Source organism: Diadema antillarum, unplaced genomic scaffold (genome assembly GCF_040938485.1).
Source record: "Diadema antillarum isolate AM-2024a unplaced genomic scaffold, OU_Dant_1.0 scf00000114, whole genome shotgun sequence".
Classification (NCBI taxonomy): Eukaryota; Metazoa; Echinodermata; class Echinoidea; order Diadematoida; family Diadematidae; genus Diadema; species Diadema antillarum.
In genome coordinates this window covers 1,157,984-1,174,040 of record NW_027271003.1, presented here as the reverse complement: position 1 = coordinate 1,174,040, position 16,057 = coordinate 1,157,984, and the positions used below count along the sequence as shown (strand labels likewise).

The window sequence follows — 16,057 nt, the reverse complement described above, 5'->3', positions numbered from 1 at the left end:
GATGGGTGGCATTGCATTTGATTTGTAGCTACCATGCCACCTGAGTAGAGCCACTTACACAAACCATGGATACCCCCAGTGACAGAGAGCCAGCGGAGGAAGAGGTGCACCAAAGCTCGAGCTCCACCTCCTCCTCTGATGATGGTATCGATGATTCCAGCGACATGGAGTTAGAGGAGAATGAAAGTGAACTCTATGCATCTAATGTCCATCGTATGGATGCTGAAACAAGACAAGCGCTCCGTGACAGAGGTTAGTGACTTTTTATCTTTGTGATTTTTGTTAGCTTTCATGCATCATCAATGATTATTGACATAGAATTTATAACTTTGTTGTCTATGATTTGTTTTGTTTTTTTGAACTCAAGATTGTTCTTTTTTTTTTCATTATTGCTATATTTTACAAGTTGATGGCACTGAAGAGTTTTTTTTTAATCTGTGTGAATATCACAGATGTAAAAGTCAAAGATGAATGAGAGAGATGATGAGAGAGATTGTGTAGATCCTAATAATGGTGAAATGGATGAAATTGTAGGTCCTATGGCTATAATAAGGTTGAGGGAAAGCAGCATGTTCTATTGAAGATATCGTCATTGAGGCAACTTTGAGAACTGCACATGTGAAAACTCCTATACAATTGCAATGTGCACCCATAATGGCAATTAGAACATTGAGACTGAGGGGACAAATTGGCTACACATCAAATTGACCCATAAACATAAAAAAGAATTGGGCCATGTGTTTTTAAATATTCTATAACATTTTGAAAAGGTAGTAGCTTTCTTCTCTAGAATACGCAGAGCTATTATTAATGCTGCATCACAGCAAATATACAATGTACCTGTACGAGCATAAGCATGATAATGATGAAAAGATCGGATCTTCATGAAGGCTATGAATATGCCAAAAGAACAGAAATTTACAGAAATAACTGTTTGAAAAAGACTGAGTTTATTTGCTTGAAGTGTTTGTCACACACAATTCTGAAGATTAGGTAGAAAGGCAACAAGATTTCTGTATGAGGAACTTGAAGTACTGCTAGTGTACTGTTATATGAACATTGGCATGAAGAGTTTTTATTGCTGCTAAAGAGATTGGATGATCCCAGGAAGCCAATTTTCTGCAACACACGCTATTGAAAGATGTGTGCATGTACACATGTATGTGTGATGTTTTCTTGTCAGATTTTGGTGTACATTTGTACATGTAGTGCTCGAAGTGCAGAGTAGCTTTACATTAAACAGTTTTCCTTGAACTGTTTTACCAATCCTGCTTCCTTACCCCCAGGAATTGTTGTGAAGGAAGGCCTATGGAGTGGAATGGAAGACAAGAGATTGAAGGAGAACATGGCAAATATCTGTCAGGTAATGTGGCATGGTGTTGACCACCCTTGATCCAGTTTTCACATTGTTTGTGCCCCAGGAATATGATCAAGTCAGGGATATTTTCTCTCTGGTTTCATCAAGAGTGACATTTGATGTAGCTGTGCAAGTTGCAGGAGCTTTTGTCTGACATCAATATGAGTGTCTGTCCTGTTCCTCTGAGACTCTTCAAAATGTAGGGACACTTTGTTGCACCAAATTCATTCACAATGAGGTACTATTTTTAATGAGGTTTTAAGTTGGTAGTCCTGGTTTTCCATATATAGAGTGTTATTTTATTTAAAAAAAAAAGAACTGACTTGATAAAAATTACAATAATGAGATCCCTGTTACAGCAAGGATGATTTGAGTGAATCATGATAGTAAAGAATTATAACACCTTTTAACTAGAATATTTTGTTTGTAATATTTTAGATTAAATTCACTTGCTGCAGTTTTTAATTATATACCGGTATATATTTTTTTAATTTCCTCCACCCTATAACAACACTGACATATTTCTAATCTGCAAGAATCTACCATGGCTGCTTTATTTAAGTAAAGTGGAAGAGTGTTGTCAAAAAAGTATACCATTACCAACCACTATATTTTGCATTTACATTTGGGTATTACATCCACTTTTGGTAGGATGCTGTTAGCACATTGTCTTGCACAAAGATGCCAAATCTGCCATTTGATTTGCAGACTGTCTGACTAGTGCACTTATTTCCATATCAGAATGTAATTTCTGGGTGTGTCTTCTGCAATAAAGATGCTGATAAAGAGGAAATTACTATTTGCATGATATGCACGTATTAATACATTTGTCAATTTTGCATTTGGTGAGTATGCATAACATAATTTCAGTGAAATCTTTTGCATATTTCTGTTTGGTCAGTAGGTGATTTCAGTGAAACTTTGTTTTTATTTCTCCATTTTCTTTCAATTCTAATAGAAATACAAGATTGATGAGCCGAGGAAAATAATCTTTCCAGATGAATACCCTGACAGCAAAGAGTTACGCACACTGATTATGGAGAAGAATATCTATATGAGACTGAGTGAGTTGTGTAGACTTTGAATCTTGATCCTACCATGAAACTAAGCCATTGTTTTTCGTTTTTATTTTCCTTCACAACAACCGTATGAAGATTGAGTGGCTCTCATAAAATGGATGAACAACTAAATGCCGCATAAATTCATTAGTGTGTACGAACATCTATGCCCAAGTAGAAATATCCTCATTCATATGATTCATATTAAGTCCTTGTTCACAAGCTATTTTTGGTGGTCTGGCAACATAACACATAGATAATTTTTTTTTGGAAAATACAATTTTCCAATTCTTTGTAAATGTTTCACATGTTAGAATGAAAGAAAAGGGTTCTCTTTCAATTGAAACTTTTGTTGTTCATTAATTGTTTTGCACAATTTTCAAAAAAACTTCTTAATTGCTAAATCTGCGAGGCCTAGGTGATTTCTAAAATTGTTGACATGTTTAAGAGGACTTAAGTTCCTGCTTCTCACTGAACTTGACAAATTTTAGTAATCTGATGAGACTCCTAAAAGCAAGGTGTTTGTAGAAATTAGTTTGTATATGGCATCTTGTTCTCAAAAATAGGATGTGCTCTATTATGTTTCCTAGATTTTCTTTCACTCCTATAGGGATGGTATAGTATTGGTTGTGGTGAGGATTCAGCTTTTAACTTTTTGTGAGATACCTAGAAACCACTCTATGAGATGTTACAGAGCATGCAGTTTAAGAGGAATTCAAAGTTTACCTTATTAGAATTGGTTGTTAAATGGCTGGGATATCAAAAACAAAGTAAAACAAAGTGGTCCTAACAAAAGGTGGGTTCCACCTCTTACTAGGATCGCTTTGTTTTGGATATCTCAGCCATTTCAAAAGCAATTTTCTCCAAATAAACTTTTAAAACCTCTTGAATTATGTGCTCTTTCACTATGTCATAAGAGGTTTCTCATTGTCTCACCCCGCTCCCCCAAAAAGTTAGAAACCTTGAAGCCCCACTTCAACCAAAACGATATCATCCCTTTAAAGTGCAGTCCATGTAAATTAACTTGTGTAACTGATAATTCAATGTTAATTTTGCTTCAGTGGTAACTTCCATCCATCAATATTATGCTGCACACACATCATTAGAGGCATATGAGATGTTCTCAATTAGTTGTGCTTCCTTGCTCCGTGGTGGTTTCTAACAGGCAAGGGAATCCAAAGACCAACGTACAATGTCTACATCAGAGCTAGGAAGATATTTGATCCTCTCAACTACTTGGGACAGTGAGTATGATGTCATTTTTTTCAAAATTACTTTGTAGATAGTAAGTAGGCATAGCTAGATTCCAAGGTAAAAGAAATGCTACACTGGTTATGTATACATTGTATGTGTGAATTTAAGATGTTTTGATGGCAGTCAATGTTGTATTCTCAAGAGTTGTGAATTATTTGAAAGAGTTTTTATTCATGTAATCTTTTCTAGTCAACTGTTCTTTATGGTAAAAGCAAAAGATAATTTGCAGTAATTTGCAGTGTCAAGTAGATATCCTTTCTTAAATTTTTGTGCAGAAAAAATTTCAATTGTGGGTTAGAATTAAAAAATGTTTAGTCATCTTGTAAACACAGTGCATGTTGTCAGTGGTGTTCCATTACGGTGTTCCAGATTTTTTATTTGCCTACAACTTGTCTTTTGGTAACATTTCTACCAAAGTTTCTCCAAGGACGAGGTGAAGAAAATGAAGAGACTCGCTCGGAAAATGGGTCCTCAGTGGAGTCAGATCGGCAAGATGATGGGAAGGAGCGGCAGGTCCCTCTGTGACCGGTTCAAGATTTCTATCACTGGTCAAGGTAACTAGAGCTTGGATATCACGGGGAGAAGAGTAAAATTGAATGTAGACCAATGTCGTGAACATGCTTTTGTCTGTGATGTGATCTGGATTGACAAAGATATTGACAACTTGTGATAAGTTTTTAGACTGACAAAGATATTTTCATGATCATGCAGCTGTTAAGTTGGCACTTTATGCATCCCTTCTTCATGGAATAGAATATTCTTTGAAGCACATTGTATGCCTATTTTGGAGAGTGTAACTTTGTATGTTAGCTCTGTCCTGATACAGTTTCTTTTTAAAATTCTATATGCATACTTTTATGAGTGCATTAACCCTATAGAATGTCAGTAAAAATACCAAAGGGTGGGGGGGGGGGGGGGGAGTAGGTGAAGATGCAACCAATGATGTATGGTAGTCTCTAGGGATAGAAAATCATAGTTATGTGTTTGTATTTTTCTTTTTTTTTCTTCCCTTCTCGCCTCCCACATGGTGTCTTGCCGGGTGTGTTGCCGTGGTTACATCCTCTCATCATTGAACCCGCAGAGCATGGCTTGTGGTCGGAGCGAGAGAGGCAAAAACTCATTGATGCCGTCAAGGAGGCGAGTGGATTCAACAGGACTAATGACGTCAACCGCCTCTTCTACAAAATCCCTTGGACAGCTGTGCAGCAGAAGATGAAGACGAGGAATGTTCTTCAGTGCCGGTCACAGTGGTGAGTTACCATGGCAACTAAGTTGTCTTCGTCTCGGGATCAAAGTGCTTGCTCCTTGTCTTGGATATTTGTCTCCTGAACTATACTATTACATTGTTGTCAGTCCACATAACATTTGTTCACCACTAAGTCTAGAAGGGTATTAAGCACTGTGTTCAATAAAATTTAAGGGCTGTTATTTTTTCTAATCAATATCAGGCCATTAAAGGACAAGTTCACCTTCATAAACATAAAGATTGAGAGAATGCAACAATATTAGTAGAACACATCAGTGCAAGTTTGAGGAAAATTGGACAATCGATGCAAAAGTTATGAATTTTTAAAATTTTTGTGTCGGAACCGCTGGATGAGGAGACTACTACAGCTTGTGAGTCATATGCGTACAACAGTATAAAGAAAATGTAAAGAAAATTCAACATATTTTCACTTTTTTCGCATAATAAAAGAGCACTTGACTTGCCTCTTTCTAAAGGCAGGGGGAATAATATTACCCATAACATTTGTCGGTAACAAGTCGGACGAATGTGTACTTTTTTCAAAAGATGAAATTTTGTGAAATTCTCTTTGTATTTTCCTTATATTGTTGTACGCATGTGACATCTAAGTTATTCACACACTGCAGTAGTCTTCTCATCCAGCGGTTACTGCACAAAAACTTCAAAAATGCATAACTTTTGAACGGATTGTCCGATTTTCCTCAAACTTTCAATGATGTGTTCTACTAATATTGCTACATTCTCTCAATCCTTATGTTTATGAAGGTGAACTTGTCCTTTAAGTTGAAATATGGCGAATTTTCATCGAACATGTATTATTTGACCTTCATACATAGGTGTCAGTCTAGCATTACATATTGTATGTTAGCCCCCAAAATTTTCATTTTGGCATAAATTCTAATACTGCAAATAGATTATTTGTTTGAAGCAATTTCGGTACAAAGTTTTCTCTCATTAATTGGCTCTCAAAGATCATATTGTATTTGGGTTAATACAGAATGGAAACAGAAAATAACCCGACATCTCTGAAAAATGTCCTTTTACTGTGGAAATACCCCCTTGTGTTTTTTTTTTTTTTCTGTCAGGCTTTTCATCGTGTCTTGGGCAGCAGCAGAGTATCAGACGAGGCACACGGCCAAAAAGCGCTGGACCTCCGATGACAACGTGAAGCTCATTGAAAAGTGAGTTATAACTCCAGCCGCTCTTCGGGGGAGATGTGTCTGTAGATGCCGATACATCCTACAATGTAAATGAGCAGTGAATTTGTGGCGATTGCGCATTTGAGTGAGATTTCCCTGGAAAATCACAACAGATTGAAAAACTAAAATGGGGTAATTCCTTAGTTACTAGTATCACCCTATATTTCATGTTACTATCATTAACAGTTTAACAACAAACTGGAAGTAGACTTTTGTGTACTGCTTTTAATGCTGCTCTGTCCTCTGCTACTGAAATCAAACTTTTAGTCACATGTTTCTAAAAGAACTGAAGACATCCTGTAGGTGGTTGTGTTTCCATGTTGTAAATGTCCTAATATCATTTTTATTGATTTCGCAAACTGGCATTTATTACACATTTCGATGACCCTTGTAGAATGGTTTGTTGATAATTGGTTTGTCTCCATCGCAGAAGTTCACTTGAGGTTTGACGCTGGAATAACCTACCATTAGAAGTCAGGAAATCCCCAACTGTAGCAGTCTTTACATCATGACTCGAAACACATCTTTTCATTTAACTGTCTGTTGTCATCAAGTACATCAGAAGCTTTTGCAGCTCAGAAAAATATATGCCTATACTAATACATGTAAGTTTTGCGCTTTATAAATTTGATATATTATTATCATAATTGATCTCATTGGCCCACCACCTCTCATGCAATTCCAGGATCTACAAGTTAGATGTGAATGATGAGCAGGATATTGACTGGCTGTCTGTACTGGATGACTTTCCAAAGTAAGTTTAGATATGTTGTCATAAAACTTGTGGTTTAGCAGCCCTGTTTTCTAGCCTTTTAATTTTCATCACAGATCATCATATGATTATGCTTGGTATGAGAAAAGTGAGTGACAACTTTCAAACCTTCCATTGTGTTAACACAGCAGGAAAATATACAACCTGTAGGTGCAGTATTCCTAATTCCTTGAATGACATGCTATTCGTTTTTGTTTTTGTTTTTGTTATCTTCTTTTTTTTGCTGCTGGGGTTATCTTATTGTAAGCCAGTGACTTCTGATTATTATGCAGTTCCAAGGTCCATTGCGTCATATCGGAAAGACACTACATGAAACTTACCGTACTCTTTGCAATATCATTAGCATTTGAATTGTTTCAAAAATGATATGAAGTTACGAAGTGAGAGGGACTGCTATGATGTACATGTATTTTTTGTTTGTTTTTTTTGTCTTGGGGTTCAGATTTCCAGTCAGCAGTTAACAAAGATCAATTAAAAAAAAAAAAAAAAAACTTTTACAACCCTATTTGTTCCAAAAGTACAACTTCTCTTCGTTTTGATTTGATTCCAATTGTATAGTGATTACTTCAAGTTAAATGTTAGTTTTTTTAATGTTTTTGTCTAGTTTAACAAGTGTATTGTTGATTTCTTGCATTTTGTTCTACTCGCGATAGTGCTTTGTATCTGTTTTGAAAAGGCGATATACATGTATGCATTTTGGTTATCATTTCCAAATCACATGTTCTTTTTGTAGTTCCCCACACAGTTAGGCAGATTAAGACATCTGTCCTTGAGAAAAGCATATGTGATAAAGGTCTCATTTTGTTTGTTAGTTTGGGATTTTAGAGAGAGATACAAGAAACAGACACAAAAAAATAACAACAACAAAAACCCCACCATAACAGATTCATGTAGATTGCCCTTTCCCTTTTGCTTTGGTGACAAAGTTTCTTATCCCAGTGTAGCATCCATCATCCATGCAGTAGGCGTGCCTATAATTTCACAATGTTATATACTGTACAATTGTTGACTACAAAAACAGATGCCAGAATTCACGAAGTTAGCTTAAATTTTGTCTATGAATCAATTTATGCAAATCTCCACATGATGTACGGCTGTATCATGTACTGCAACAGACATCCAAAGCTGAATGCAGGCTGAGAACGTGCATGTGCCAACCACGCCTATTTTGTGTTCGTTATAGTCCATGGGCCAAATTCAAATCATGAATTTGGTACAAACCATCAGTACCTTTCTGAATTTGGGCCAAAGAGTCTATCATTCTCTTAAACAGGAAACAGACAAGTGACCTCCATGATCAGCAGGAAATACATGGGGAGTGTCGCTTGATGTGTAAATTCCTCTGCAGAGTTTATGGCAAGCTTCTATTAAGTTCTGTTATTATCCCATCCAAAACTGAACATTTCTGTCACTATATTTCTAACTTTCAACTTCCTGTATTGATTTTTTTTTTGGTGTGTGTGTGTTTTTTTTCCCCTGGACAGCGTCCCATCTCCACAGAAGCTGCGCCTCTACTTTCATCAACTGAAGGTGAGGTACATCCCAGACTATCGCTTCAAGATATACGACGGTGAGTGGAAAGTTCTGTAGTCATTACAGACATTCAATATGTTGTGATTTGTGAAGTTACACAGTTGCATTTCTGCAACTGGTGAAGGAGAGAGATTATGCTGAATATAGCCTACATTAGCTACTCTCAACAAAATGCAGAAGTTTTAGTTGTGAGATGGTCACTGTGTCATTACGTCTTGATCTATGACAAATGGATTTTGAAGGGGTTATTTGTAGAAGTCAGCATTCAGTCCGTTGAGAGTGTTGTAACAGATTGTTGAGATAAGTACATTGTACTTCCAGTAATCAAATACAGTAATTCAAGTGAAATTTGGCATGTACATTAGCCTAGATATGTGGATGAGACAGACGGGTTCTGCGAGTAGCAAGAAGCGTGTTGGTATTATAGCATATTTATAAAGAAAGGTTAAGTTGGACTAGGCCAGAAATCAAAAGGTCAGTGAACTTACATAAAAAACTTTATGATCACAAGTTGTGGTATGCAAGGAGACATCGCTTGCCGTTTGCCTTGCTAGGTATTCGTATCACAGACATCTTTTTGTGAATGAGGAAGTGTGATGCCATGGTAGTGTCATATTGGAAGCCACAACTGTGTCTTGGTACTGTTGCATAAGGTTTGCAGCGAATGCTTGTTACAATATGATTTTAGCTGCCATTGCAACAACTGCAATGCTCAAAGCTGATTGGAGAGTACTGAACAGGTCGACGTAATTTCTGTAAGGTAATTCCGTAAGGTCATGAGGCCCTGACAGTGGATACAGACGACTCCCGATACAAGGAAGTCCTCAGGACCAGCAGGTTTCTTTCGTTATTGAACGTAATTTGTTTAACTGGGCAAGTAAAGAATATAAAGCTATACATACATACATATAGCTAATACTTTTGGGACCTTTATTTCTATTTTTAATAGTTGAAACCCTTTAAGTGGAGTACACTGTACGGTATCATGATGAATAAGGCAGTGCATGACTTCATCACCAGCACATCCAACCTCCGTTTTGCAACAAGTCTCTTCTTTTGTGACTAATATGCAGCTCAATTAATCAAAAACCCTAATTAATGGACAGAGATGATTAAACGTTTGTTTGTGTGTGTTTTTTTGTCTTTTAGACATTGTGTGTCATCTTCACGACTATGCCCTGCCAGATCTTTGTAGCAAGTCAGGACCGTACACCACACCTGGCGAGGTGGAGGAGAGCGAGGAGGAAGTATCAGGGGAAGAGGGGGACGAGGATTGCGCCCCTCGAGGAGGAGCTATGGAGGAGCGAGTGCCTGAGCAACATCATCACAGTCATCAAAGCAACGGGAGTGGAGGTGAGGCCTCTAACTCTGAAGCAGGAGAGAGGGTTGCTGGGGGAACGGAAGATGGCAGCTTGAATCCTCCTGCTGAGAGGAGGAAAAGGAAGAAGAGAAAGAAAGACAGAAGAACTGCACAAGAGCGACAATCTGAGATGTCAGATGATGGAAGCGAGGGAAGCGAGAGTAGTCAAGGACATGTGCGTCAAAAGAAAAGAAAGATAGAACTTCTGAAGTCGAGATGAGAGTTGAGACGACTGCCACAGAAGAGGCGATGTCCACAGACCATCAAACTATCCAGGAGGGAATTCACAAAAAGAAGAAAAAGAAGAGGAAGAAAAGAGAGGACAGTGGGTGAAGAACCTGTTGCACCTTGGAATCATTTCATGGCTATTCTAAATTGCCAAATATGTACACAGTTGAGAAAGATGTGTCAATTTCTGTACAGAATTGTTAAGAGCTGTATGGAGCATACTCGTGCCATCAAGAAATTTGATAAAATACCCATATTGTTGTTCAGTTGTATTGCCATTGACTTGACATGTGAGAAAGAAAATGTACAGATCAAAGCCAGAAAATGACATGTTAGATGATTTTAAGGGAAATTTGAACAGTGAGCTTAAATTCTTTTTTTTTTTAAATTACCTGTCAAGAACCAAACCAAACCAAACTTATTGAAAGACAAAACGGAGTTTGGTTTTGAGACAGTACAATGTACAGTCAACCTTCCATAAGTCGGCCTCACACAAGTCAAAATATTGATTAATCTTAGAAAAATTCTATGCTGGATGAGTACATGTATTTTATGTTTATTCTATTGTGTAAGTCGGAATTCATGCTTTTCTTGGGTTCCTTTGGATTCAAGTTATTTGAGGAAGGCTGACTGTATTTCAGGATAGAACCTATTCATGTTTTCCTTATTAAAAAATTGTAATACAGTATGGTGATGTGACTCCACTGTTGCTGGCATTGTACTCATTCATAGGCTTTATCATCTTTCTTTTTTTTGTGTGTATGTGTGTATGTAAAACCTCGGCTAGGAACAGAAAATCCCACTACACTGGTCCAGTTGTATCATTACTACCTCTGTCATTTTCAGATCCATACAGATCTTGGTTTTTGAAAAAAAAAAAAAAATCACATCATTGATATTTGAACTTTGCTACACTTTGTCTTGCTTTGAGGGGAAATGTCTGAAGTCATAGTCGCGTGTACTGTACAGCTGTATGACGGCGTTGTGCACACGTTATCGTCATGACGTGTAATAGCAGTGTGAGGCAATCTGATACTGTGATTGGCTTTCTACTAGGGAATTCCCCATCTTTACACACGCAGGCATAATGTACATAAATACGGAATGTGACACATACACACACTGTGACACAGCATTATGCAGAACATGTTCGAGCTTTCCACACACAACACATGCTTGCCATAAACACATACCGTTACCAATCCCGACCTTCTCGTTATATCCAGTTTCCCCTGTAATGTCAACCAGACCGATGTGTATGGGAGTTCAGGGCAGTCAATTTCATTTGTAAATCACTGGTATGAAAGTGGTTTATGGTAGTCTGTGACAAATCAGCCAATCACAATACATGGTGTACATTGTAAAGGCAGCTCCCATCATAACGAATTCCTGGGGTCCATGTCACGAAAGTCTTATGAAAGACTTTTCACTCGTAAGACACTTACGAGAGACTTCATGAAATGGATTCGAAAGCCTCATATACATGTAGCTAGATACAGTGGACTCCAGTTATAACAAAGTCCTTGGGACTGGCAGTTTTCTTTTGTTATATCAAAATTTTGTTTTAACCGAACAAATACACAATAAAAAAGCACAGAGTAGATTGCATTGCGGCCCAAATTGTTACTTCGTTGTAACCAGAATTTTGTTATACATGTGTAACTGTGTTCGTTAGAACGGGAGTACACTGTATCATGAGCAACTTTCGCCATTCTGAGATTTATGTAATTACTTTTATGTGATGACTTCATGAAATGGATCTCCGAGGACCAGCAGCAGCCTTTTGCTGTATTCAAACAATCAAAATATACATGTTATAATATTTGGACCTGAATTCTATTTCATGATGACATTTTGTTATAAGTGTATTAATCTGTTGAAATGGGAGCATCCTGTAGTACATTTATTGTACAATGTAGTACACTGTACTTGCAATACAGTACACTATACTTCATAAAATTAAACCCCTAAACACAGGAATGGCTTGTACATGTACTTATGTAACATTATGTACATGTGAAGAGCGTAGGATACATGTTGATGAGTTCCCTTTACCGTATTGTACAACATACCATACATTAAAAGAGATGGACTCAATAAGGAAACCACACTACAGAGGGTTTTTGTTTTTGTTTTTAGGTGACTATTGTTTTTTTTTTATTTATTAATTTATTCATTTTTGCCAATTGCATTTCATATACAAGTACATTTGTTTTGAGTGCACTGATTCACACTTCTGCAGTTCTTCTATGTGGCACAATGTGGTCTGGTTGATACCATTTGCCTATTGCTAGTCACCTCCTGGGGCGAACCATGAGGGCTCTGTGTCAATCGCCCAGGCAGTTTTGATATTGATATGTTGTATAATTTACAATGACTTTAATTTGTTGAGTCACACACAAATACATCAACTTTTCATCAAAGGGATTGTGATTATGTGTTCCTAAAATTTGAATAATGCACTTTCATGCCGAAGAATGTCAATGCTTTTGCAATACACTGTACAGTGTATTATGTATGTTTAACAGCATGCACAATCTGTACGATTTCTGTTTCTTGTCGAAAGGTGCATCCATCCGAGTGCTTCCATGTATGCTTTAATACAACATACATAAAGAAGTTGATATACTGTATTTGATGTATGGAGGTGTATCCTATTACCGAACGATTTTTGTTTTATTGCTCCAAACGGGCAACATTATGCAATAACTCCGCCAAAAATATCCTTATAGATAATTGAAATGCTGATGACTTTAGCTGTAATGAAAATACTTGAAAAATAACCCAACTTCTAGAAAAAATCTGTATTTCAAATGACCCTTCCACAAAAGTTGTCTCTTTTTACCGACGCAAATCGTATTGTATTACCGAACGTGCGCCCTCTGTATGGGGAAAATTGTACATTGTATTTTCGGTCAATGTTTATTAACGCAGGACAACGAACATTGAAATTTTAGCAATTATTACGTAGATTTGAGGTAAATTACGTTTTGTTTTGTTTTTTTGCTGCAGTTTAGCAATTTTCGGCACTGGCTTCCCCCGTGAGATAACAGCGCGTAGTGCAATGAATGCGTATTCGAGTTGTTGTACGCGCTCCATTGACAAAGTACGCGTTCGGTAATAGGATACCGTTCGGTAATAGGATACCTGACTATACACATACAGTCAAGACATAACAAATGTAATATCAGAGTATGAGAAATTTTTGAAAAAAAAAATGATGCACATACCAGAGAGAGACTTATCTTGCACTGCTTTGAGGTAATGTAGCATCATGCAGTAATGACTAAAAAGCTGCCTTACTCCTTCCCTGTAAGATACACTTGAATTCTGAGCAATGCTTGAGTTACGACCATACTTCCATCTCAGGGGCAACTATTGGAAGAGAAATTTTGTAATTTTGCAATGACGTCATAAGGGTATAGTCATTGTTTTAGGAAGGATATGACCTCCTGAATGTTGTTTTTCAATCAGATTTCAGATTCAGTGGATGCTTCTACTTGTATGTCGTCATCTTAAAGCCATATTAAATGACTCACTGAAGTCCAAACTACTTTTTTGAATACTACTGTATGTGTGCATATATGAGTCTGACTTTGCGCAAAGTAAATGTATGTACATGTATTAAGACATTCATTTTTACTGAAGTAATTGAGAACATTATTTGCTACAAAGTTTTGAACTGACATTTATTGTAATGTACATGTATTGAATCTGTATGTTGCTGCAGTTGCAGTTGATATACACTGTAGCAACATACATGTAACACAGCATGTCTGCTTTAGTTACATGGAACATTTAGACACAAAACGAGGGAGAAATATTTTTCAGCATAAGCAGGTAGACACTTAAAATGAAATCATCAACTTAATCACTTCATTGATTCATACATGATACATTGCTTTTAGGTGTTTGCAAGCATTATATACTGACACACTTCACAAAGTAATACACATGCCCAAGAAATTGGATGAGGAAAGCGTTTGGAGAAAAGCCTTTGGGACCCTTCACTTTTTGTGTGCCATGTTCATACGCCGGATTCGGTTGACGGCTTGCAAACTTCACATATCATTTTGCTCAACTGCCCACAAACCAATCTATAAATTGCAGTGTGCCAGATTACACACAAAAATAAACATCCCAGTAATGCTTATAATTTCTGAACTGTGCTGTTCTGCAATTCTAGCATAAATGCTTGTAAATAAGAAAAGTAACATGGCTTAGAAAAGCAGAATGATTTCCGTAATGCTTCAGCATTGCAGTCTCAGAATAATGTGGCATGCAAGGTGGTTACACTTTGGAAAACAAGGAGTAAAAGGAACGATATAGCAGAGAGAAACACCAAAGTTGGAATGAAATAGTGATTAAAGGTGCATGGTCCCCGTGTTTTAGTCAAATGCGTACGCGGGGCACGGCGCAAGTTTCCAATAGAGACCTACGCTGTCGACTTCTCTTTGGCGCTTACGCTTTGGCCCACTTTCCCGAGTCCGAAGAAGTCTGATTCACTGTAGTCATTGGTCCGATCACAGTTCGGCTCATGATTCGGCTGAGTGGGATGACAGCTTTAGCAAACTTCTTTTGTGATGTCATAATAACAAGCACATATGCACGCACCCTGGCATTACTACAGACTGCGCGATGCGCAGAGAAGACAACAAAGGCAACGTTACTTAGCAACACCTACGCACTTTCCTCTTGATGACAGCTCTACTTCGGTAATCTTCGCATCAATGCTAACGGTGATCGGCAGTATCATCAACAGCGCCATCTACACTACCGGGACTATGCCCCTTTAAAGCAAAGTGATTTCACCAGGCCCAAGGAGTTTGCTACAACTGTTCTGTCTGTTTAAAATTTGATGCGAAGGATTTATTCTGTCTTCCCATGTTTGCTGTCGATGGACCATCATTGATTAATCGTTTCCATCAAGTAGCCCTCCCTCCTTTTAGTGGTCACAAGCAGATAACATGTGAAGATAAAGGAATGCTCACAAGAGGTAAGAGCAAGCATGGCCCGATTAAAGGGGCATAGTCCCGGTAGTGTAGAGGGCGCTGTAGATGATACTGCCGATCACCGTTAGCATTGATACGAAGATTACCGAAGTTGAGCTGTCATCATGAGTAAAGTGCGTAGGTGTTGCTAAGTAACGTTGCCTTTGTTGTCTTCTCTGCGCATCACGCAGTCTGTAGTAATGCCAGGGTGCGTGCATATGTGCTTGTTATTATGACATCACAAAAGAAGTTTGCTAAAGCTGTCATCCCCCTCAGCCGAATCATGAGCCGAACTGTGATCGGACCAATGACTACAGCGGATCGGACTTCTTCGGACTCGGGGGAAGTGGGCCAAAGCGTAAGCGCTAAAGAGGAGTCAATAGCGTAGGTCTCTATAGGAAACTTGCGCCGTGCGCCCGCGTACGCATTTGACTAAAACACCGGGACCATGCACCTTTAAGTTTTTGCTGATCCTAGCTATTGTTCAATAACAAGGTAGCAAAAAGCTGACTTCATCCCTCCACACGAAAACCTTATCTACAGCATACATGAGGGGTGTGGACCTGTCCCTATGCACTCACATTGCGTGAACTGCAAGTGCGAATGATAAGGATATATTATATTACTGTTCACTCACACTGTTTTGTTGTTTCTATAGTGCACTCCCATTATAACGATCACAGTTATAAAAAAAATTCTTCGGGTGTGAGTTTCTTCAATTTGATAAGATCGCAACTGCTGATCTGTAAATCAACAAACATGTTGGAAAAAAGGAACCAGTGGGACTCGGACCTGTCATCTACTACTTTCTTTCCAACAGAATTCTTGTTATAACGAAATCAACATTCACGTCCTAAAATTGCCATCCATATATCTGTATACACTGTACTATTTGGTTAATTCATTATAACGAAAGAAAACTGCCGGACCCAAGGACTTTGTTATAACACCAACAGTACACTGTACTATGTGAACATCATTAAATACCACATTTCTGATCATACCATCAAAGGAGATACGTACAATGAAGATACATGTACAAAGATGTCTGTACACAAC

The 16,057-nt window shown here is 37.8% G+C and overlaps 1 protein-coding gene across 1 annotated transcript; it reads left to right on the top strand.

Annotated features, from left to right (window-relative positions):
• Positions 1-113: 113 nt before the first annotated feature.
• Positions 114-9,999, top strand: LOC139719714 (transcription termination factor 1-like; the record flags this gene model as incomplete). Its single annotated transcript, XM_071631108.1, has 10 exons — positions 114-252; positions 1,287-1,363; positions 2,316-2,421; positions 3,581-3,659; positions 4,087-4,223; positions 4,751-4,919; positions 6,001-6,096; positions 6,800-6,868; positions 8,371-8,456; positions 9,569-9,999. Coding segments are annotated over 10 exons (1,389 nt in total), but the record flags the coding sequence as incomplete, so codon positions are not given.
• Positions 10,000-16,057: the final 6,058 nt, after the last annotated feature.